The sequence below is a fragment of the Barbus barbus genome (assembly GCF_936440315.1).
Source record: "Barbus barbus genome assembly, chromosome: 25".
Taxonomy (NCBI): Eukaryota; Metazoa; Chordata; class Actinopteri; order Cypriniformes; family Cyprinidae; genus Barbus; species Barbus barbus.
In genome coordinates, this window is record NC_136753.1 from 21,247,146 (window position 1) to 21,270,723 (window position 23,578).

The following is a 23,578-nucleotide window of genomic DNA, read 5'->3' on the forward strand; positions in this document are numbered from 1 at the left end:
GTCCATAAAAAATTATCATTACCGCAACATGACATTACATTAAATATATGGTTAAAAGTGTATTTTTTGGCTAATGTTAAAGTAGACTCTTATTACTTATGCTCAAAACTATGTAAAACTCTGGAGAGATTATTTTTTTATATTTATTATTTTTTGTAATTTCCTTGTTTTCTCTCATTACCGAAACACACGTGATGATTTACAGTTTCTTTTATTTAATTGTTTCACTAAAAGATAACGTATACATTTGTTATGTAGCAGACCTTAAATAAGTAGTGTTGTATAATATGTATATACATTTTAAAACAAAATATTTTATCTAATTATTACTTAATTTGTAAAAAAGATCCATGTTGCGGTAATGAAAATGCCATTTCGGTAATGAGGATCAATGTTTCGGAAATGAGATTTAGCTCACACATTCACTGTTGACAAAGGGGTTTGATGCCTAACCCTATTTTACATATTTAAAACACATACAGGTTTTAAAAGAACATTTATTTCATTTATTTAGTTTAAGTATTACAATTCTAGTATAACATACAATCATGTGTTCATGAGAACGTTTTCAATGTAACATACTATCATGTGGTCCTGAGAAACATTTAAATGTAACAGCATCATGTGCTCTTGTAAAAAGATTTTAGTTTAGCTAAAACACTTTGGTCCTGACATTCAACCACACAACCTTTTTCTGAGAATAATTTCATGTGAAGAACTTGAATGGCAGCAACTCGATTTATGATTGGTCAAACAACTAAAACAAACAACTGGAACGACTGCTTTATACCAATCACGTTTCCCCCCAACTGTAACTCATTCATGAGCGTTTTTTGTGTTTTGCCCATATGTCAGGTAAAATGCAGAAATGTCTAGCAGAGGAGGTGACAGGAAGTGGTTCTGGGATAAAAGAATGGCCATTATGTTCAGTTATGCACTCAATACTTGGTCGGGAATCCTTTTGCAGAAATGACTGCTTCAATGCGGCGTGGCATGGAGGCAATCAGCCTGTGGCACTGCTGAGGTGTTATGGAGGCCCAGGATGCTTCGATAGCGGCCTTAAGCTCATCCAGAGTGTTGGGTCTTGCGTCTCTCAACTTTCTCTTCACAATATCCCACAGATTCTCTATGGGGTTCAGGTCAGGAGAGTTGGCAGGCCAATTGAGCACAGTAATACCATGGTCAGTAAACCATTTACCAGTGGTTTTGGCACTGTGAGCAGGTGCCAGGTCGTGCTGAAAAATGAAATCTTCATCTCCATAAAGCTTTTCAGCAGATGGAAGCATGAAGTGCTCCAAAATCTCCTGATAGCTAGCTGCATTGACCCTGCCCTTGATAAAACACAGTGGACCAACACCAGCATCACTGACTGTGGGTACTTGACACTGGACTTCAGGCATTTTGGCATTTCCCTCTCCCCAGTCTTCCTCCAGACTCTGGCAGCTTGATTTCCGAATGACATGCAAAATTTGCTTTCATCCGAAAAAAGTACTTTGGACCACTGAGCAACAGTCCAGTGCTGCTTCTCTGTAGCCCAGGTCAGGCGCTTCTGCCGCTGTTTCTGGTTCAAAAGTGGCTTGACCTGGGGAATGCGGCACCTGTAGCCCATTTCCTGCACACGCCTGTACACGGTGGCTCTGGATGTTTCTACTCCAGACTCAGTCCACTGCTTCCGCAGGTCCCCCAAGGTCTGGAATCGGTCCTTCTCCACAATCTTCCTCAGGGTCCGGTCACCTCTTCTCGTTGTGCTGCGTTTTCTGCCACACTTTTTCCTTCCCACAGACTTCCCACTGAGGTGCCTTGATACAGCACTCTGGGAACAGCCTATTCGTTCAGAAATGTCTTTCTGTGTCTTACCCTCTTGCTTGAGGGTGTCAATGATGGCCTTCTGGACAGCAGTCAGGTCGGCAGTCTTACCCATGATTGCGGTTTTGAGTAATGAACCAGGCTGGGAGTTTTTAAAAGCCTCAGGAATCTTTTGCAGGTGTTTAGAGTTAATTAGTTGATTCAGATGATTAGGTTAATAGCTCGTTTAGAGAACCTTTTCATGATATGCTAATTTTTTGAGATAGGAATTTTGGGTTTTCATGAGCTGTATGCCAAAATCATCAATATTAAAACAATAAAAGGCTTGAACTACTTCAGTTGTGTTGTAATGAGTCTAAAATATATGAAAGTCTAATGTTTATCAGTACATTACAGAAAATAATGAACTTTATCACAATATGCTAATTTTTTTAAAAGGACCTGTAGTAGGTGGCCTATACTGCATTCATAATGCTTTTTGTCGGAGCACTTCATAAAAATGAAAAATTACTAACTCCTGCTGGGGGGTGGGGTTGTAATAGCTATTTTGTTTATCTGTTCAAGAAGTGTTAAGGCAAATATCAAGTTATATTGAAATGAGAAAGAGTTATAGTGCACGTCCCTCCTTCATAAGTCTGTTTGGTAACACTTTATAATAACTGTACACTATTAATCATTAGTTAAGCATTAGTAAACAGTTAATTAATCATTTATAAAGCATTAATAGACATTAATAAGCAGTTTATGAATACAGTTATAAATCCTGTATTCTTGATTTAAAAGCATATCTATAATGTTTAATATTTGTATTTTCATACTTTATTAATTATCAATTTATCATTTCTAAATGAAGTATAGCATTATTTACAAAATAGGTTATTTAGGAGTTGTCAGTGGTTCATAAGATCACTTAGAAAGTGTACGTAAATGATTAATAAACTATTTAAATGTACATTCATACATATTATTATTATTCAGACATATAGTAATAGTTACTTAGTGTGTCAATAAATGCTTTATTAACATGTATTTCTACTGTAATTCATGGTTAGATCAGGTAGTTATAAAGCATTTAGTAGTGGTCTGTTAACTATTTTTGTGAGCTCATCTAAAGTGAGGACTATTTATACTTTGTAAAGCATTTACAAAGGAGATTAAAAGGCTGTTAAATATTTCTATGTTCTGTATCACTGTGTTGTGCTTCTTTCCTTTTTCTGTTTAGAAGATCAGTGAGCCTTTAAATCTCCTTAAATGCTTTACAAAGCATAACTAGTCCTCACTTTACATGACAAGCTCACAAAAATAGTCAACTGATCACTAATAAATGCTTTATAACTACCTGAATTTACTACATTTACTTACTCTTTCTAAGTGATCTTATGAATCAATGACAACACCTAAATAACTGGTTTGTAAAAAATGCAATACTTAATTTATTAATGATCACTGTATCATTTTTAAATTATGAAAATACAATTATTAAACACATTATAGATATGTTTATAAGTCAAGATTAAAGCATTTATAGCCGTATTTATAAACTGCTTACTAATGTCTATTAATGCTTTATAAATGATGAACTGTTAACTAATGCTTAACTAATGATTAGTGTGCAGTTATTATAAAGTGTTACCGTCTGTGTCTCATTACCGAAACATTGAGTATCTCCACCGCAACAGGCCTCCAATTGTTGCGGTGTATGATAATGGTGTTGCGGAGGATGAGTGTCCTTAAACATTCTTGCTAACTGTGGAGGCTAAATGCGGGTTAGCTAAACTTTCCCTCTCTTTTTATATTTAGACCATAATGGGGTATATAGTAATCAAAAAATTAAAACGGAAACATTTTTTAAAACTTCACAAACTCATGTTTCGGTAATGAGAACTAAAAAGTCGTGTATGTATTATGACAAACAAAAATTTTATTTTTATCTGGAGAGAAAAAATAACAACTGCTTACCTGGTAGCCATCTTGAGTGTCACAGTCAATTATGTCCCTTCCAACAAAATTCCTTGAAAATGTTAGTTCCTAGATGACTTAAACAATGGTTGAAAATTGTTGCGTAGGATGAGAAAATTTGTCTTGGACACATTTATATTACTTATTATTGTCACTACATTTACCAATGATCACCAAATACCACATGTTTCTTTACTGTAAATGTTTATAGTATAACATGCACTGAAGCTTTTTATTTTTCTTATTTTTTAATTATAAATATTTCCATCTCAAAGAACCCAAAACCAGTCATGGACACGTTGCGGTAATGAGAAATTTCCCCTTAAATGTGGAAAAAACAACAAAATTTGAATTTATGATGTAATTTGAAATCATGTGCAAAATAGTACATGAAGAGATGTTTATAACTGTATTCTTCTTATTTTGATAGCATTTACTTTTATCATCAAAATGCTTCATGACACCTCATAAGTCTAATTTCGCGAGAATCACCCAAAAACGTTATAAATTAGAAAATAGAACAATGTATTTTTAATACAGAAACTAATTTGACTTTTTTTATGGGTTTCCTAAGTTTTAAAATGACCTGATATTTTCATGTTGTCCTTGACTGTGGGAACACTATTCTTTAAATATGGTATGAATAAAATAAAAATAAAGCTATAATTTGATATAGTAATAGTTAATGGTTCTCTTTCTATCTTTTTAATGCAACATCCAAGACATGTTTTCCCAAATACTGACCAACATAATTTCATAATAAGCTAACCTTTCATCTCCTGTCCTGTCTAACCACTTGAGTGGAGTTTTCCCCAAGACCCTCCTTGAAACTGAGCTTCATATATATATAAACTACTGCCCTGATTGGATTATATTATTTTTGCATTGAAGGAGCCGTAGTTCGCTGACAAGCCAAGCAAAATCGAGTTCATGATCGCTGATAAATCGCATTCGATTATGAACGCGATTTTGCGTGGCTTGTCAGCGAACTACGGCTCCGTGTATTAAATGCCGCTCCATCTGAAAGCAGGTGATGGAGATTTACCGCTAATCAAAGAACCGGCTTTACTGACGAGATGCTCATGACAATAGCATACGATTAATCGTGCAGCCCTACTGTACAGCAACAATCACTGTTTTTGCATTATTGTAAGGGGTAGGTTTAGGGTTGGGGGTAGGTGTAGGTGTAGACGTTAATAAAACACAATCTAATAGGTAAAAAAAATAATTTATTGTTAGCTTCCGGGTTTAGCTGTATTCCTTCCAGCCACAACCGTAGGCTACTACACAGAAACTGTAATACTCAGAAACAACTTTGTCACATTTTATCCTACATGTAACTTACTTTAGATAAAAAGCAATAGTAACTTTAGATTGTGTAATTACACGTCAATAAGTCTACATTGCATGCATTTTGTATGTATTGTAATCTTGTAATCTCGTAAACTCTCCTGTTCAAGCAGCTTTTGCTACAAGAAAAGAAACTGCTACAAACTGCTTTGGAAAGAGGCCAAGTTCACGTGACGAGCTGGCGTTTCCCGTGTCCAGCATTCGCATGTATACCAAGTCAACAGAACGGAAAGTGAACCGTTGCCGCCCCGGCCTTTAGTGTTCCAGGTTTGTTGTTAAAATGACGCTGTTTATGAACTCTTGCAGTTTTGTATTCAAAGTCCTCACTCTACCACTATATGTCGCAGAGTTGGTTGGACTTTTGTCTTTCTACAAACACGTCTTTCCTTGGTTCGTATACAATTTCACGTTATCGTACAATGAAATGATGAAAGAAAAGAAAAGGGAACTATTTCGAAACTTGGACAAATTCTTCCCCCCGAAAGGCTCTCTGCGCATCCTGGAGCTGGGCTGTGGAACCGGGGTGAACTTTGAGCACTACCCGACGGGCTGCAGGATCACATGTATCGACCCCAACCCGCATTTCCAAAAGTACCTGGAGAAAAGTATGGCGAAGAACGCTCTCGGTGTCTCACATAACCTCGGTTCCCCGAAATAAGGGAACGAGACAATTGCTTTGGGAAATACCTTTTCCTCGAATACTACTGAAGCCTTATTGAATCACACCAGTGAAAATGGCCAATGGCGTTCAAGCGCGCAAAATATGAGCGAGAATCCCACTCTATATAAGGCAGTGCTTGTACGTCATTCATTCAGAATCTTTGACTGAAGCAACTTGGCATTCTAAGATCCTGAGCTCGGTGACACGGCAATAAGAGCAATGTCTCGTTCCCTCATTTCGGGGAACCGAGGTTACGGGAGTAACCGAGAGCGTTCCCCTTCAATTCGGTCACTCTACATTGCTTTGGGAACGTATAAAATCCTGCCGTGTCTCGACTAAGTATGTAAAGTTTCACATTCGGAGCTGTAATGAGAACTCTTGCTAAACACAGCTCAGGTCTACAGGACCTAGTCAAAACCATGTAAAAGTCAGGGGGGGTACGGCAACTACACGATGCCACGTCACACCAGGGGCGGAGTTAACTCCGGTGAAACAGAGAATATGAAATGGCGGCAGCTTCGGTGCTTTCACATATAGATTTGTTGAAACTGTTTAATTTCAATTAAATTGTTTAATTTCAATGAATTGATGATTTAAATTCATCTAGGTTATAAAGCCTTGTGAAATTGCTGGGTGACGACCAGCCTGCCTCCATACAAATGTCCTGAATAGACATGCCATTTGCCCAGGCCCAGGATGACTTGAGTCCGCAGGTTGAGTGGGCCCGAACCCCTATCGGACAGTCCGTGTCCTTAGAGCTGTACGCCAAAGCAATTGCGTCGACGATCCAGTGTGACAGCCTTTGCTTGGACACAGGCAGTCCTTTTGTGCGTCCACCAAAACATACAAATAGCTGCTCCGAGAGTCTGAACTGTCTAGAGTGCTCGATATAAGTACGCACCGCATGTACAGGGCACTGCAGGAGTGTATTAAGCGGCTCTGTCCCGGTCGGTGTTTCGGGGCAGAAAGCAGATAGTGTTATGACCTGCGCTTTAAATGGAGTTGAAAGCACTTTAGGCACATATCCTTTTCTAGGCTTCAAGGTGAGTCTGCAATCACCTGGCTCGAATTCAATACACGAGTTGTCAATTGAAAGCGCCTGCAGGTCTCCAACTCGCTTAACAGAGGCCAGCACGAGCAGGAGCGCTGTCTTGAGAGAGAGCGCTTGCAAGCTCACTGATTGAATGGGCTCGAACGGGGGTCCCGTGAGAGCGTCAAGCACAAGCGCCAAGTCCCAAGTGTGTAGAGTAGAAGGGCGAGGAGGGTTCAGCCTTCTTGCTCCTTTTAAAAATCATATGATCTGGTCATTTTTGACGATCGGGCGATTTTCGACGTGCACGTGAAAGGCTGTTATAGCAGCCACATACACTTTCAATGTGGATGGCATACTATCACTATCAAATCGCTCTTGTAGGAAGGCAATAATTATTGGTATTGGGCAGTTGATTGGGTCTTCGCCCCGTGACGCACCAACTTGAAAAAACTCTCCATTTATGTGTGTAAAGACACCTCGTGGAAGAAGTCCTAGCCTCAGAGATAGTGTTCAAAACCGCTGAGGAAGTGCATCTGTTACTGGCAAGCTCCGTCGAGCGGCCAGACATGAAGGCTCATGACTCCGGGTTTGGGTGCCATATCGTTCCTTGTGCTTGAGAGAGGAGGTCTCTCTTCAGTGGGATAGTCCATGGGGGGGCTACTCCCAGTGGACATTAACACACCGTTGAAATGGGGCGGTCTGCGGAAGAACTGAAGCGTGTAGCCGTTCTTTATTGATTTCAGAACCCACTCTGATACCTCTGGCAGTGCCTGCCACGCTTCTGTGAACTGTGACAGCGGGCGAGCCGGACTGCACACCATGAGGGATAACTCGCCGTTGGGGGAGGGGAGTTTTATACCACACGAGTGTGAGAGTGAGTGATGGGGGAGAGGGGAGTGAGAGGAGGAAAATTGTCCTGATACTGAGGTGTATTTTTTTCGACTTTATTGCACTGCATAGTGGATCAGTCAAAACACAAACATGACAATTGCTCTCGCCACTCGCACCAGGTAGGGGGGCGTGGTGAGCACACACAGCGGAGTGAGCATACTTCTTCAGTGGCTCGTCTTCGGCGCTTTCCTCCTCCGAAAGACAGCATCAGAAACGTGGTTTTGATTCCGGTGCCGGTGGCCCACTGTTTCTGTCAGCGCGGGATCTCTGGCCCTTTGAGCCCTGATGGCGCTTTGGCCACGGTTGTCTTGACCTCACCGCTGGCTCATGTTCGCGCCGACGAGCAGCAGAAGAGGTGTGCGGTCTTCCCGCGTGCTGCGCTGAGGAGGAGCGGGAATGCGCAGGATGTTTCGCGCCGGCGTGCTTTGGCAGGAAGTGGCTAATGGCCTTCGACAGCTTCTGCGCTTCAACGAAGCACTCCGTGAACGTCTCCACCGCCGTGCCGAAGAGACCTGAGGGATTCACGGGAGCGTCCAGAAGGGCCATTTTCTCTGAGTCCTTCAACTCGGTCAGAGTAAGCCACAGGTGACGATTTAGCACCACAAGATTCCCCATATTGCGGCCGATCGCTCGAGCTGTCACCTTCGTCGCTCCGAGGGCCAGATCTGTGGCATGTCGGAGCTCTTTGAACACTTCAGGGTCCGGCCCATCCTCATCCAGAGACTTAAGCAACTTGGCCTGATAAACCTGAAGTATTGCCATCATGTGCAGTGCTGAAGCTGCCTGGCCCGCCGTGGAGAAAGCCTTGCCGGCGAGGTTTGCAGTGGTCAGCTCCATCAACAGAAGACAGGAGGGAGGATCCAGGGTTATGCACCCGACTGGTGAGTGGCGCGCATCCCACGATATCTCGTCGTGCACTTCGGGGGAAAAACTCGTCCAGACGGCTTCAGCTGGAGGCGCCCACTCCAACCTGAGCTCATCCACTGCCTTGGGACAGGCAGTGGGGAGTTCGACATCACTGTGATGGAGGTCCCCCCCATCGCTGCCGTGGGGTGCAGTGTAATCCAGCGGGCTGTTGGACCACTCCTCTCTAGCAGACGCTGCCACCGAAATGGCATCCTCCTCCTCTTCAGTGCCCTTCATGGCACCAAAAGACAACACATCTTGAGCGTCAGGGGAGGGGCGGAGACCAGCGGTCATGAAGCGCACTGGAAGGGGACCTGCAGCAGGGGGCTGAGGAGCACGTGGGCACTGAGCCGGCGCAGGCTCCTCACCTGATCCTGACAGATCCGCATCAGAAACTCGCGTCACTTTCCTCCTTGGCTCGAAAGAGGCTGCAGAGTGTATAACCTTGTCGAACCAAGAACACACACACACAACTATTAACAGGATAGCACATTCCTGAGGAACTCCCCTCTTTTCCTTATCTGTGGTCGTAAAATTAATAAATGGCCAGCACCGCGCTCAACATCCTGCTCTGCTCTCTTTAACGTCTCACGAGACCCCTAAAACAAGGATAGATTTGTGGAGAAAATCTGGAATGTATTTAAAACAGGACTTCACGGTTGTTATTTATCATTTAAACATAATTCAACCAGAAACAGGACAAAGACCTCGGTATCTGGACACGACCTCCTGATCGTTTAACTCAGTAATTCAATGATGGTATCAACGAGGATGATGGTTTTACAACAGACGTCCGAGCTAAAATAATCACCAGATCTCCACAAACGTGATATTCTCGTGACCACGGACAGCTATCCTTTCTCCTCCTCACATTCCAAAGGAAACACTTTCCTTTTCTTGAGTGTCCCAAAAGGACAAATAATAATTGTTGCTGCTATTAAAAGCAATATATATATATATATATATATATATATATATATATATATATATAGACAATATATATTAAGGTTGTATTTTATGTCATTTATAAGCTTGCTGTGTATTGGAACCAATGATATTTTCTTAATCTGTGACATATAACTTTTCCCTTTGTTTAGTATTATATGCTTGACATGATTATTTAGAATTTAGCATAGTTTAATCTATGCCTTAACCGCGTAATAGATCAAATTGATATATGTACTTTGGGTATGCCAAATACTTGGTGTTTGATTTTGAACGAAAGCTGTTGTCGTCAATGATAATTTGGGGTGGATGAAAGTTGACTTTTCTCATCATAATGTATGATTAAAACACTTATAGGAATCTGCTAGGATATGTTCTTCATTGGATGAAATAACTCAGCAAAGGATTTACGCACGGAAAACTGCAGTAGCCCCTCACTGCAGAACAAAGATCCAGGGGGGCGGAGTTGGATCTACATCTAGGGGGTGGAGACGGGTAGGTTTAGGTAAATGTAAGGTGGGAGGAGTTGGATCTAGATCAAAAACTGAGCCGTGCGGGGCGGGGCTCCGCCCTACAGAAACACTTGTGATCGGATCAAACAGCAAAAGAGGCGGACTGAAATCAGCCCGATAAAGACAGACACCCAGCTTTGTCTTGTGCTGCTTGCTCGCGCGCTGCTTGAAAATCTTGGCTCTTAACATCTTGGCCATTAACATCTGGCAAAGCATTGTACAACTACCAATACTTGGTCAAACTTCTGAAGAAACCCTTGGAAGTCTGAAGCTACGCGAAAGGAACTCAAGGAAGAACTTCGAGCATCATCACGTCACAAAGAAGGCAACCAACCACCGAAGGGCATTCCTTGAAATGCGTCAGACGACGACACATCAGCAGCCAATCAGTCGGAGGTTCCCTCCGACCCCGTGGAGACCGCGCGGAAACACCCGATCAGCTGTCAAACTCAACTTAAAGCAAGTAATCAAACAATTCTCCATAATTCTGCTGGAAACTGGTTGAAGTAATTTGAAGAGTAAAGATAGACAAGTTCTCTGCTTGAAACTTCCTCAGGGAAAGTTTGAGCAACTAGCAAAAGAGTGCTAGTTTTAAGCTTTCTTCAAGTTCATTGCCTGCAATGTGTGTGTTTGTGTGTGTACGTATTCTTTTTTGTGCTATTTAGTAGTATTGTAGAGTAGCAAATAAACTTTGATTTATAAAGAAATCTTTTGTCTGGTGCTATGTGATTTTCAAGTCTGAAACTATTTGCCAAAGATCGCGTTACCTATGCTCAAAATTACCTAACCAAATCTGTATAATTATCGTGGCCACGGAAGTAACAGGATTGTTAGGATATAACGTTACTGATTTTAACGATTCGCGGGACGATCGTTAATAAGGTATAAATTGGACGTTTTGATTAATATCAATTAATCATATCAATATCGAATCCATACGACTCGATTTCCAAAAGCTAAAATTAAAATAGTTCTAAAATTATTACAAGAGGAAGAGCGCAGCAGAGCTAGTTGGGCGAGTTCATCGCCTTGGACGATGGCCACACAGAGCCTGAGAGTCCGGAGACTCATATCTCCGCAGTAGGGGCAGTCTGACCCCCCAAGCGCTGCCTCGACGCACGATTCGTGGCCATCAGAAGATTTGAATGGCTCCACACAGGAGAGGCAATCGCAAATCATCTTTGCTTCCGAATCTCACCAGAAAACAGCAGGGGAAGAGAAGGCGTGTCCGCTGCAACGTGTAGATCACAGTGAGTAGTTTTTTCTTGTTGATAGGTTTCTTGCTTCTAGTAGAAGGTTGGCTGAAGGAAAAGATTCTGAATGAATGACGTACAAGTACTGCCTTATATAGAGTGGGATTCCTGCTCATATTTCGCGCGCTTGAACGCCATTGGCCAGTTTCAATAAGGCTTCAGCAGTATTCGAGGAAAAGGTATTTCCCAAAGCAATGTAGAGTGACCGAATTGAAGGGGAACGATCACCTCGTTTATGACAGCTTCATTATGGCTTCGGGGGAGAATCTAAAGGTGGTGGAGGACAACTCAGTGGATGTTGTGGTGTGCACGCTGGTTCTGTGCTCAGTCCAGGATACGCAGAAGGTTCTGCAAGAAGCAAAGAGTGTTCTGAGGCCTGTAAGTTTGGGACAGTCAGTGCACAGGTGGAAAGATAACACATTTGGTATTATCACATTTTATAATACAGATTATTAGGCTAATGTTTCCAAGTGCTTTAAAATATTAGTTCATTTTAAACAAAACAACCGAATTCAAATACACAGTTTTGAGCTGAGAAATATACATTTTGTACTTTTCTTTCTTCAAGGAGGAGCATTATTATTCTTTGAACATGCGGTGTCTGACCCCTCAACCTGGAGTTACTTTTTCCAACATGTTTTTCAGCCTTTCTGGTAATATCACTAAACCATAACATTATTAAAACTATTTTATCATTATATTCACTTATGGTCTTCATAAAATGTTTTTATAAATTTTGAAAAGTCATTTATCTCCAGCTAGAGTAAATATTTAAGAAAAATTCATATAGTGACATATATATTTATGTTTATAGCCATCAAATATATGTATGCTTGTCAGGTACTATATGAACGATGGCTGTGATACAACCCGTGGTACTTGGAAGCACCTCGAGGCAGCTGGCTTCTCTGACCTTCAGCTATGCCACATTCAACCTCCTTTATTTTTTTTATGCGCAAACCACACATTGTTGGTTATGCAGTCAAATGATGAATATTAATTTTGCAGAAAGAAACACCTTCTAAAGGCTTTCTCAAGCATTTTTTCTTTCGGTAAGTCTGATTCATTTCACTTTGGACATTTAAATATTTGTATGAAAAAGCAATTTGTATTGAATCTATAAAATACAACGTTTTTGTTTAATGTAAAAAGACAATCTCAAGACTGCATCTCACATTTTATATGACTATGTTGTTGCATGAGTATCCTGTCTGTAAAATACAGCACTATTAAATACCTGCAGGTAAAAGAAGAAAATACTTTCATCTATATAAATCAGGCTTTTGGAAATTAATGCAGGCCACCATTTGTGAGTTTATGGTTAATGCATAAGAGAGCCATACTGCCGTCTAGTGGTTAGGAGGAATGCATGTCATACAAAGTAACACTTAAAAGAAATGAAGCATACCTTAATACTTGTTCCTTCCTACTTCCATACTTGTTATAATACTATGGCATTAGCTAAATACTCAAAAAGATCATCTTGCATTCTCCAACTTTAAATTTTGAGACGCTTCCTTTCCAACATACATGTATAGCTGATTAATTGAACGGTAACACTTTTTCACTACAGAAATTTCTTTGACTTTGATTGTATTGTTTTTGTAGTTTTCCTAAGCCTGAAAAGTAAAACAAAGTTATTATTCTTTATTAGGTTTTTCCAAATATACTGAGTGGAGATTTTCCAAGGGTCTCTGAGCCACAAATTAGGCAAGCAACAAACCAACACTGAAACTGAAAGGGAGAAAAACAAAGGCTGGAAAAATATTTATTTAGATTCACTTTAGCAAAAAACAAATGACATCTGGGGTTTTTTCATCGTATACTCCCTGATTCGATTGTCTTGTAACAGCTTGGCTTATAAACAGTGGTAAGCCTCATGCCTATTACTCAGCTAAAACCAACAACGGTCCCAACCCAAGTGTGTATATGGCTTAAAGACTAATCAGACATATTACAAAGACCTGGACTAGAAAGCACATGGGTTTGAATTCTACAATATTAGTATATCAATCCAGAATAAGGCTTAAATGAGTTTACCACTGTTTCATGTTACCCATAATAATAAAGCTGAAAGTCCTCACCTTAATTCTGCTCAGTCTCTGTAGAAAACGTCTCACTAAAACTCATTAAAGTAAAATACGGAATGGGGATAAGAATATCATAGTTTCCTAAGAAGGGGAAAATAGCAAAAATGCAAAGGACACAGCTGCATGACTTCATGAAAAACACAATCGCGTCACAAATTTCATACGTACAAGCGTATCTGAGATAAGGTGTAAAAATACCAGTCTTCTATCTGGATAAAGCAAAATTCAGCTAGCGCTTCAAATAAAATTAACATTCAATATTCCCTGTAAACCAAATGGGTCAAGAATAAAGCGAGATCTCCCAGTGTAGACGTGCCAATGCTTGCACAAGATACATACACAAATATAAACATCTGTTTGACTGCAAATAAAAATATGTTAATGGAAAAGCGTATCCCTCTTTCCATCTATCCTGAAAATCATAACAGTTGCTGTTGTTTCTGGTCAATCGTTCTTAGGCTATTAGTTAAAAATGAGTTGTATAAAAACAAGCATTTGACATGAGGATTAAATGCATCCCCCATGCCAAAAAAAAAGTCCCTGTGTCTGTGTTTGTATAAGCACATAGGCAGACAGGTCTGCCAGCAAAGTCCCATTAGCATGATTGGATGGATGTCCCACTAGCCAGTTTTAACACAGTACAGGTCCTTTAATGTCTTGAGCTCCTCGATAAGAGTCTTGTTCTGATTCTCCAGAACAGCCACACGGTTCTCCAAACACTTCACATACTCCTTTTTCTTTCTGCGGCACTCTCTGGCTGCCTCCCTGCACACAGTGATTCGCAATTACACAAAAAATTAAGTTAGGCTTACAATGCAATAAAAACGACCCATATGAAAACAACCGCAGGATATTATACATCACCAAACAACTTCATCTCGCTAAACAAACCAATCCTCTTTTGCTCAAATACACCCACCTGTTCTTCGCCAGGCGTATCTCTCTCTTCATTTGTGGGTCATCGCTTTTGCCCTGAGAGCTGATAACGGGTGATGTCATGACGACAGTCTGAGGCAGCGAGGAGGAAGAAGAGCGGATCTGATAAGCTTGCATTTCTCCCCCTGCACCTATAACACAGTATCACAGCCAGAGTGTGTCCCACATGTACAAAAGCAACAATACCAGCTCATTGCCAAATGAAAAGGTCTTTTTGCCTTTGTGTGCCAACCTTGGAGCACCACTTGGTTACTAGGCAGCAGAATCTGTTGTCCGTCGGCGGTCTGAGCGTATTGCAGGATAGTTGGCTGGCTTGGGTTTGAGTTGGTCATGGTGAGAGTCTGCAGGCCTTGCACACCCTCTGAACTAGCACTGGCCAGCTGCAGAGAGCCATTGGATGAAATCGCAACTGCAAAGGAGAAAAAAAAAAACTGTGATGGATGGTTTATGGTATAATATGCAATTGCTTATTACAACTGTGCTCTAGTTCATGCTGTAAAATAATAAGAAAAATCAAGTTTGTATAAACAACATACTGCATGGCTTATGCAACCATTTGCTTAATTTCTGTTGCAAAATACATAGGAAGTTACCACATGCATCATGATGCATTCAGTACCTCACAAAACCCATTGCATTCAAAAAATATGTTGACTTGGCTTACAATATTGGCCAGTGCTTGTCTGGTAGATCGGAGTAGGGAGTGAGACACTTGTTATGGCAGAGGAGGTGGAGGTTTCCTCTTCTCCCTCATTCTGAACTTCCTCAGCTGATAGATCGTTTAGAATCTTCCTGAAACACAAAAAAGGAACAGAAAGTTTGTGCAGTGCCTAAACTTTTGGTTTTGTGCCAGAGATGTGCTTGGAGTTTGGAAAATTTAGCTTTTTATTTTCCTCTCACTAACGTTGTGTTTGTGTATAATTAAGGACACATGAAATGGAGAACAAAAATACCCAAAAGAGAAACCTAAAAGATTTTTTTTTAAACAATGGGTGAAATACGCTGGTTCTGGCCCAACTCATTCCACAGTATGAGAGGCAGTTCTTTGTCAATGAAACGTCAGTGTCAATCAGAGTCAAAAACTTGATGTGGCTAAATGTAAAAAAATTAATTTATGCTGCATTAAAAAACTGTAAATGATGACTGCATAAGGAGTGATTAAATGACATTTCTCTGTGATTTTGTCAAAGATTTCCAAAACAAGAACAAAAATCCAATACAAGCACTATAATCATTTAAAAAAACTTTTACATTCAAGTCGCCATGCAAATCAAACAATTGAAGAATTGTCAATTCTTATTTTCATTAAATTAAATACTGCAGTGTTTTATTATTATTATTATTATAAATGATTTACCTGTGAACATCGCTTTTTTTTATTTTTTATTATTCATGCGTACCACATGAACTTCAATCAAAAACATTAACAACTTCCCCTCTCATAACAAACACAGGGCAAAAATCTCCAGCAGCCTGTCACTTACATGTATCATTGTTGTTTGCAAATGTTACAATCTCAATCAATTCCAGAAGAACAAAATCAAATTGCATGCAACATTTTTACTAATTCAAGAAGCCATTTCACTTGGATACACATTACAATAGAAGAAAAGAGGTTACATGGCGACTTTAACTAAAAATGTCTTCTGTCTTCGCTTTCTCACTCTATTAGACATTAAAGTGCAGGAGAACCATGCTTGGGAGAAACTGCTTGGTTACACAATCACCATGAATAATAATGAGTTTGTGAGCTGTGCGTTTACTGAGGGAATATTTTGGAGCAGATCCAGTTCTTCAGTGTGCGAAGCTGTTTGCTGGTCACTGCCAAGGCCATGAGAGTCGACCTCACTGACTGGCTCTGATAAATACACACTTGCTACATGTGGTCAGAGTGTCTGCAAGAACAATCCCTCTGATTGTCCAAAAACTATGCAAATGAAGGCTAGTAGGATGCCAGCTTTAGAAGTAATTAAAGAATCTGTGCAATTTTGAGGTGACACTCATCAGGGCCAGCAGACTCATTAATTATTTGCCCTTGCCCCCTGGGCTTTTTACCTGTAGGATGGGCGCCGAGCCAAGAGCTCTCTTGACTTCTGGTTAGATGCTCCGCTATCGCTTGATTCCTGAGAATCATCACTGTCAGATCCTTGGCCCTAATAGGAAACATTGTTTAACTGGAGGGGAAACATGTAATTGATTTCAACCTGAAGTAAAAGCATTCAGAAGTTTTAAAGATCAGGACGTTTAAGATCACTGTATGCGTGTCTGCACATTACCTGTGCATGTGATGGTGGAGACTGGATAACCGATGACTGCGCTGACTGAATCACACCTTGAACCTGGAACTGACCGCTGGGCAGCTGAACCACAGTCACTGGATTCCCACCCAGAGACATCTTTGTATATGATAATCATAACATGAAACAAGCAATTTTATTGCTGTTTTTTTAAACAAATGCTCAGTCACACAACATGCATATAGATCATGAAAATGTGCGTACATAAGTACATACATGAACAGTACCTGTGCTATCTGTGATATGTGAGAGGCAGTTATAGTTGTGGGGATGGCAAGAGTTTGATCGGAGCCATTACTGTTATTCTGCTGGACCTCCTCCATTGCCACTGCAGACCAACAATGAGACAGATTTTGGTCAATATTTAATGTAGATATGATGCTTTCCATGAACAGTACTTGTATACAGAGCTTCCACAATTTTTGAATTGCCTAGTTCTGTGATTACTAGAATGTACTGTTTACAGAGATTATCGGTACTATAAACATGCTATATCATGTACATACATTTTAATGCCTATCAAATAACTAAAAAAAATTTTGGTAATAAATATATTTTTTTAAATAATTGTTTAATACTTGTTTAATATAAAAAAAATACTTGAAATTAGAATTTCTAATAAAAAATAAAAACCACATATAATGTGTAAATTTTTTTTTAAAGTTTCTGAATTTTATTTATTTATTTCAGGGCAAACAAATTTGAACAGTGAAAGAAAAACTGTCTATGTACAATTTTGCAGACTGACAGCAAACATGAGAAGGCTGAAGAATATAGGCTGTTTACATGTGCTCACAGGATAGTCGGGGGGGGGGGGGGGGGGGGGGGTCTGTGCAGATAGTTGGTGTCTGTGCAGATAGTTCTGTGGTCAACCCAGGCTAACAGTCAAAAGCCTTGATTTAGTCACCGTTTCCATTTCACCCCAACCCTGCGTCAGTAACTTCAACTCCACCACACACACTTACACTGTCCTTGTGGGCTGCTTTCTACACATTATTGCTGAACCTCATTTATGATTTGATTCCAGTAAAATCGTGTTAGTACAATTGGAAAATAAAATTACAATGTAATGAAGCAGAAAAAAAACAGAAAGACTACTTAACATTGAAGACACAACTTCATGTGAAGCATGAAGAAGCTGCTTTGTGTTATTAACAGCACTTCATGCAGAACCGGATGCTAAATAACGCCCATCAAATACGCACAATGCTCGAAAATACAAGCAATATCGGGATAATTTCTATTTTAATAAAGCCATAATAACATTGCGAGCTATGCTGACCTGTTGATTCAACATTTACGATAATATTGTCTGTTAAAAGTCCACGTTTAAAACAAAAAATCTAAAGCTACAGCAGCTAACATGCTAAATAAAAATTTTAAACTACCTATGATTTCATTTCAGGAATTAATGTTATCTGTCAAAATACATAAGACTCGGCAGGTATTTATAAGCAGGCTTGTTTCTACTACACAAAAGCTCCATCACTAGAAATAGCTAGTTTCTTTTAGCGATGTCGCAAATATTTAACGTGTGAGCGTCTTAAAGTCTTATTATTCCCCCATGAGATCCTGATCAAAAGCACATCTCTAAATAAAGCAAGCCGCTGCGGTGTGTTGTGAAGCCTGTGGGCGACTTTATGCCGCGCTCTGCAGAAAGTTCCAAGCGAGTCACTGGCACGCAAATGCCCGCGTCAACAGACGTCAGCGATACGGGGAGCCATTAAAACACCTTCCCGTAACGAGTGCTAGAACCGAGCGGCCGGACGCCATGACTGCAGCGACAGAGGAGGAAGAGTACAGAACTAAAGCAACGCCTTACCTTCAATCCTTAAGAACCGCTCCTGGTAACAATAACGCCGTCTATAGAGATGCCAGGATTCGAGATATAATTTGTAAAGTAAATTATTTAATAATGCATAGAATAAACCTGGGCGGTTTCCATTGAAAAAATCTAGATGGCTTGAGGGTTTTTTTTTTCTAAAGGCCGCAATAAGCGCCGCCCCCTAGAAGGACGTGTTACGTAAATCTGTATTAAGCTTCGTGATTGGTCAAAAGGGGTCTGGGGACATGAATGAAACCAATGCATGAATATGAATTTCTATATTCTGCTTGGCAAATACTATATTCACCAAAAAATATTTACAAATTGCATTTCAAAATGTACATTATTTTTTACTAGAAGTGGAATCGCTGCAAGAATTCTTAATGATTATTATGAACAAAAAATGAAACCCTATTAAATTTGTTGGGAGAAATTCTTAACAGTATATGTTTCCTGTTATACAACCTCAACTATTATGTTCAATTTGTTTTTGGGAAAAAAAAAATTGTTAATGTTAATATTGCATTTTTTAAAGAACCTGTACGTCAGCTATTAACAGCTATTGAAACTTTCATTCCTTAATAAAATAAAAATAAAACAGTGCAGTTATCTATAAAATTAAAGAAATTTATAATGAATAATTTTATGACATATTTTACTGAGAAACAACTTTTTTCTCCAAAAAAGCTGGGATATTAAAGCATTGTGTAGGCTACTTTCACCAAAAGGCCAGATAGATAGATAGATGCAGTTATAAAAATAAAAAAAACTTCAGAGATGCAAAATAAAAGCCTTTTATTATTTTTTCGTGTTTTTCATTGGAGTATAAAACAGTTACAATAACCAATGTACAAAAAAAGAAAGATGTGAACCAACAGGAAAATGCTTGCTTGCATATTCATGACTTTCATTTATATCCATGAACGACTAAAAGAAATTGTAAATATCACATTCTTATAACTGGAATGGGATATCTTAATCTTGTAATTAAAAATGCTATGAGAATTGAACATAACGTTTTAATCAACACAGAAATGTAATATGCATTGTCTCAACAAAAAAGTCAAGTTACTGTTGCATGTTCCCATTTTATAACAAGCAAATAATCTGTATTTTATTTCTTGTATAGTGGTTAAGTGTGTATGTTGCTTTGCTGGATGTGTCTTTTGTAACTGCAGCTGGTTGCATGGTGTGTGAAACATTTCTTTTGGTTCCAGCACTTAGCTGGCATGACAGATTATCAATTAACTGGCAATCAACTTTGTCTAATTTTCTGCTTTGTTTTGTTTCTTGTCCATATTAAGACTTGGTTAATGCTTATGTAAATATAAATGCAAATAAATAATTTTTATTTAAAGAACAAAATCATTGCAAAACATGAAAGTGAATATTTATAAATGAATATCTTCTCCATCCTGGAAAGCACTATTTCCCTGAATGCCCCATGTAAAAAGCTCATTCACTCGCTTGTGCTTTCACCACATAAGCTCAGCTCTGATGCCATTAATGACAGTGAGAATGAGAGAATACATTTCATGACAGTGTCTCTGATTTGGGAAAAGGTATCGTGGAACTCATCAGCAAACAAATGACCTTTCAACGCAGTGACCATACATACGCATACATATACAACCCCAGAATGAGGTCAGGCTAACATACTAGTGATCAGGTGTGTAAGGACTCTGAAATAGTCTTTCAAGCCCCCACAGTGCTTGACTTTATCATGCTTACATCTTAAAGACTTGTACATAGCGTAAGATTTTGGAATCTGAATTCTAAATAGAAATGCATGACAGATAGACTTCAACCCATCACATTTCTGATGAACCAGAAATGAAAAAAAAAACAGAAACAGAGCAAGCTATTTACAAAAAGTATTCAACTTCAGACCCCTGCTCAGCTACGAAGGGATGTCAATGACAGTAGTTAATATTAATCCAAAAATCTGACAGAATACAGCAACTAACTTACAGTACAGTACAGTAGAATTTCTCATCTGTACACAAGCAATAATGTACAATTATTTATGGTTTACAAGAAGTTAGTCATTCCTACAAAAAAATGTCTATAGTACAGGAGACAGCAACTGTCCTTTAAAGATCCTTTGCCAAACATGTAAAATCGATGCCTTTGTACAGTTAGGTGTTCATAAGGGGCTTGCTTGTACAGTCCTGTTATTTTACAGTTGTTTTGTTTTATTGTACAGATGCCTGAATTCCTTTTTTGCCATTCAGAGGTTTAAATGGCTTGTCCTGATGTGTATAAGCACCTTTAGATGAGAGCAAAAATAGAGCTATACGTACCTCAGTTGGTGTTTAGTTTGGGCTTGGTGTGTGATGATGAGGTTTGCAGTTGGTGAATGCTCTCGTCTTACTGTTTTATGTTGAAAAGTAAACTCAAGGAATGTGTGATTTGTAAATGTTTTTTTTGTGCCTGCACTTTTTTGTGTAAGTCATATGCTACTCAGTAATGCAAGTAATTGTAATACTACACATATGCCCATGTTGACAGATATCAATATTCCATGTTACAGAACGTATCTGCATTTATCTAATAAAGTGCATGAAGGATAATGAAAAATAATAGGGATGATTATCCTCATGCTGAACTTCTGGGGGTTGAGGGAATGAAGTTGTTCAGTGTAATATTTATATTGCACTAATCGCAAAACTAAGCAAGTCAAGAAATGTATATACTTTTGGGTATTACATTGCAATTTTTTCTAATACAGCTATAGATTGTACACTGTAGAACGAAAACAAATTCAAATATATTTAAGTTTGTAACCAGAATAGCTCCATATCTGAAATTTTGTTAAAGCCCCAGTGGTAAGAATTAAAATGCTAAATGATTCCAGAACAGACAGCAAAATGAGCTGATGGCTGCAGTCTCTGTAGCACAGTTGTGTGTTAATCAAAACGATGGTGGATGAAACTGTGGGTTTTAACCTGGGTAAAGGCATTCTATGAACCAGAGCGTTACAGAAATGTCCTATAATCAATACTGCCCTTGAGAAAGGCACTTAACCCCAGGTTGCTCTGGAGGGACTGTCCCTGTGTCAGAAGTGTACTGTAAGCTGCTTTGGACAAAAGCATCTGATGAATGACAAATGACCAGGGGAGTATCGACACACCTATTACCCCAATGCTGTCCTAAAATGTTTCATTTTAAAGCCCTGTAACACACAGCACCATTAATAAGCAGGGTTGCAGATCAATTCTGTGTATATATTCAGAATCATTTAATGCTAAAAGAAACTAATCTTCCATTCTTTGCTGTTGGGATTCAGAGTCATGACATCCTAGTCTGTTCATTAACTTGATTAGCACACTAATACACACATCCCAAAAGAACTGTAACAACACTAATTTAAGATACAGAATTTATATTGCTAAATCTACATAATCACTCGACTCATGTCTTTTGTAGTTCATCCATCCATCAAGACCTCCTATCATTCATTCTAGTGATCAGAATCTTATAAATTACAGTTTATATTGCACTTTTTAAGAATTCACTTTGTCTCCCTTTTATACTTATTCTGAGAATTGACTCCTGGAATCGATTCCATTGATTCCAAAAACTTGGAATCAGAATCAACAATTCTGGAATCGAACAACCCAGGTGAAAACTTACAAACTGAGGCTTTAAGCTCATTTCAATTCAAAGAAAATTACTAGCTAGACAGTTCTAGAATAGGAATGCATTTGAGTAGAAAAAAAACAGCTATGTAATTCAAGTAAATTTAAATCATGACCAAGAACTGGACAGATAGTAAGTGGCATTTTGCTGAAAAGGGGGAGGGAGGGAGGGTTCTGGGGGAGAAGGAAATGAGCAAAAAGGGAAATTCTAATATCCCTTCTCCAAAACAGTCATCTCACACATTTGTAATTTTTGTTCAATAACACCTTATCCCTGAAAAAACAGGGCCAAGTCTGTCTGTATAAGAACCCAATCCCAGTTATGAGGCCAGGCTCCATAGCACCTTTCTGGTAAGCCTTTATATCGCACATTACTCCATTCACATGTTGTACGCTACATATATGGGGTCCAGCTGATCTGCCAGGAAGGAGTCTCTCAAGTGCATTCGCTGCTTTTCTCCTCTGGAGTTAATGGGAATGACCCCTGGGTCAACGATAACCACTACACCCACAATCAGATGGTGCTCCTCTAATACGACATTGGTTACCAGCGGAACCAGGTCCAAAGCGTCCTGCTCAGATCCGCAGAGTTCAGCCACCACCACCAGCAGATTTGTCCAGGTGAATACGGCACTGCGGAGGGGGAAAACAAATAAGAGGTAATGGATAGCTTGATTGCACAATGAAAATTTAGCAAAGAGTGTGACGCTGGGACTTTACCTTTCACCAATGCTGCGATGGGCACGTGATACGCTGGTCTCGATGTCAATTGGATGATATCGCAAACCTCTCAATTCTAAAGTCTCATCCAGAGAGCCCACCACAAACAAGGCGTCATGACGATCTAACAAGCAAGAACAGTTTTACAAGAATGCATGTGTTTTTTTATTAGTATTACTATAAACAGTTCAGAATCTAGCAATATATTCATTCATTTTACAACTTTTTTTTTGTTTAAAATTTTTTTAAATTCTAAAACGTTTTTTGGTGTGCATTAAATAAAAAGATCTTCAATATGGTCTCAGACTTTAGCATCCCACATACCCTATATCACTCTTATCAATCTGTCATGAGCACTTTGCCATTAATTCATCCATTTTTTTTCTCTCTCACCTCCACTGGAGTCTGTGAGTTCGGTTCTCTTGACAAAGCCCAGGTATCCAGTTCTGGCCCAGAGCGTTTGAGGATCTCCAAAACTAAGTTTAGTGTTGAAGTGGTCAGCCTGCAGATTTTCCTCTCCGTATATAGTGTAGTATCCTGTTGCATTGTGGGGACTGTTTACCCAAATCTAGAAAAGAAAAAAGTGTATTTTTGGATAAGAAATCTAATCTTTTTTTGATGGACAAAGAAAAAATCCAGGTAAATATCACTTATATTGTATTATTTCCAGTCAAACTGTAGATTTCTCAAATTATTATTTTTATTTTCATTACTATTTAAAATCAGCCTTAGCAGGACAAAGGAATCACTGTA

The 23,578-nt window shown here is 39.2% G+C and overlaps 1 protein-coding gene and 2 pseudogenes across 5 annotated transcripts in view; 1 reads left to right on the forward strand and 2 right to left on the reverse strand.

The window, feature by feature from the left end:
- Nucleotides 1-5,395: 5,395 nt before the first annotated feature.
- Nucleotides 5,396-12,306, forward strand: LOC306845276 (thiol S-methyltransferase TMT1A-like; annotated as a pseudogene). Its single transcript has 6 exons — nucleotides 5,396-5,741; nucleotides 8,048-8,285; nucleotides 8,472-8,581; nucleotides 11,462-11,694; nucleotides 11,884-11,969; nucleotides 12,157-12,306. The product of its transcript is annotated as a thiol S-methyltransferase TMT1A-like (transcript).
- A 642-nt stretch (nucleotides 12,307-12,948) lies between these two features.
- Nucleotides 12,949-18,816, reverse strand: LOC306844716 (cyclic AMP-responsive element-binding protein 1-like). Of its 3 annotated transcripts, none has more exons than XM_079377064.1 (8): nucleotides 18,462-18,816; nucleotides 16,867-16,967; nucleotides 16,619-16,738; nucleotides 16,398-16,495; nucleotides 15,007-15,134; nucleotides 14,575-14,751; nucleotides 14,326-14,473; nucleotides 12,949-14,171 (listed from the first exon to the last, which is right to left on the reverse strand). In XM_079377064.1, exons 2-8 carry the CDS (start codon nucleotides 16,960-16,962, stop codon nucleotides 14,027-14,029), a joined length of 912 nt encoding a protein of 303 aa, XP_079233190.1. In that variant the 5' UTR covers nucleotides 16,963-16,967; nucleotides 18,462-18,816; the 3' UTR covers nucleotides 12,949-14,026. The 3 variants fall into 3 exon arrangements, with proteins under 3 accessions (XP_079233190.1, XP_079233191.1, XP_079233192.1); XM_079377065.1 differs by having other exon boundaries at nucleotides 13,062-14,171; nucleotides 16,856-16,967; XM_079377066.1 differs by lacking the exon at nucleotides 16,867-16,967 and having other exon boundaries at nucleotides 13,062-14,171.
- A 420-nt stretch (nucleotides 18,817-19,236) lies between these two features.
- LOC306844725 (disco-interacting protein 2 homolog B-A-like) overlaps nucleotides 19,237-23,578 on the reverse strand; it is a 38,129-nt pseudogene continuing 33,787 nt past the window's right edge. The window contains exons 37-39 of the transcript XR_013785992.1: nucleotides 23,219-23,393; nucleotides 22,826-22,949; nucleotides 19,237-22,738 (exon numbers count right to left, since the gene is read on the reverse strand). The product of XR_013785992.1 is annotated as a disco-interacting protein 2 homolog B-A-like (transcript). The remainder of the gene's footprint in view (nucleotides 22,739-22,825; nucleotides 22,950-23,218; nucleotides 23,394-23,578) is intronic.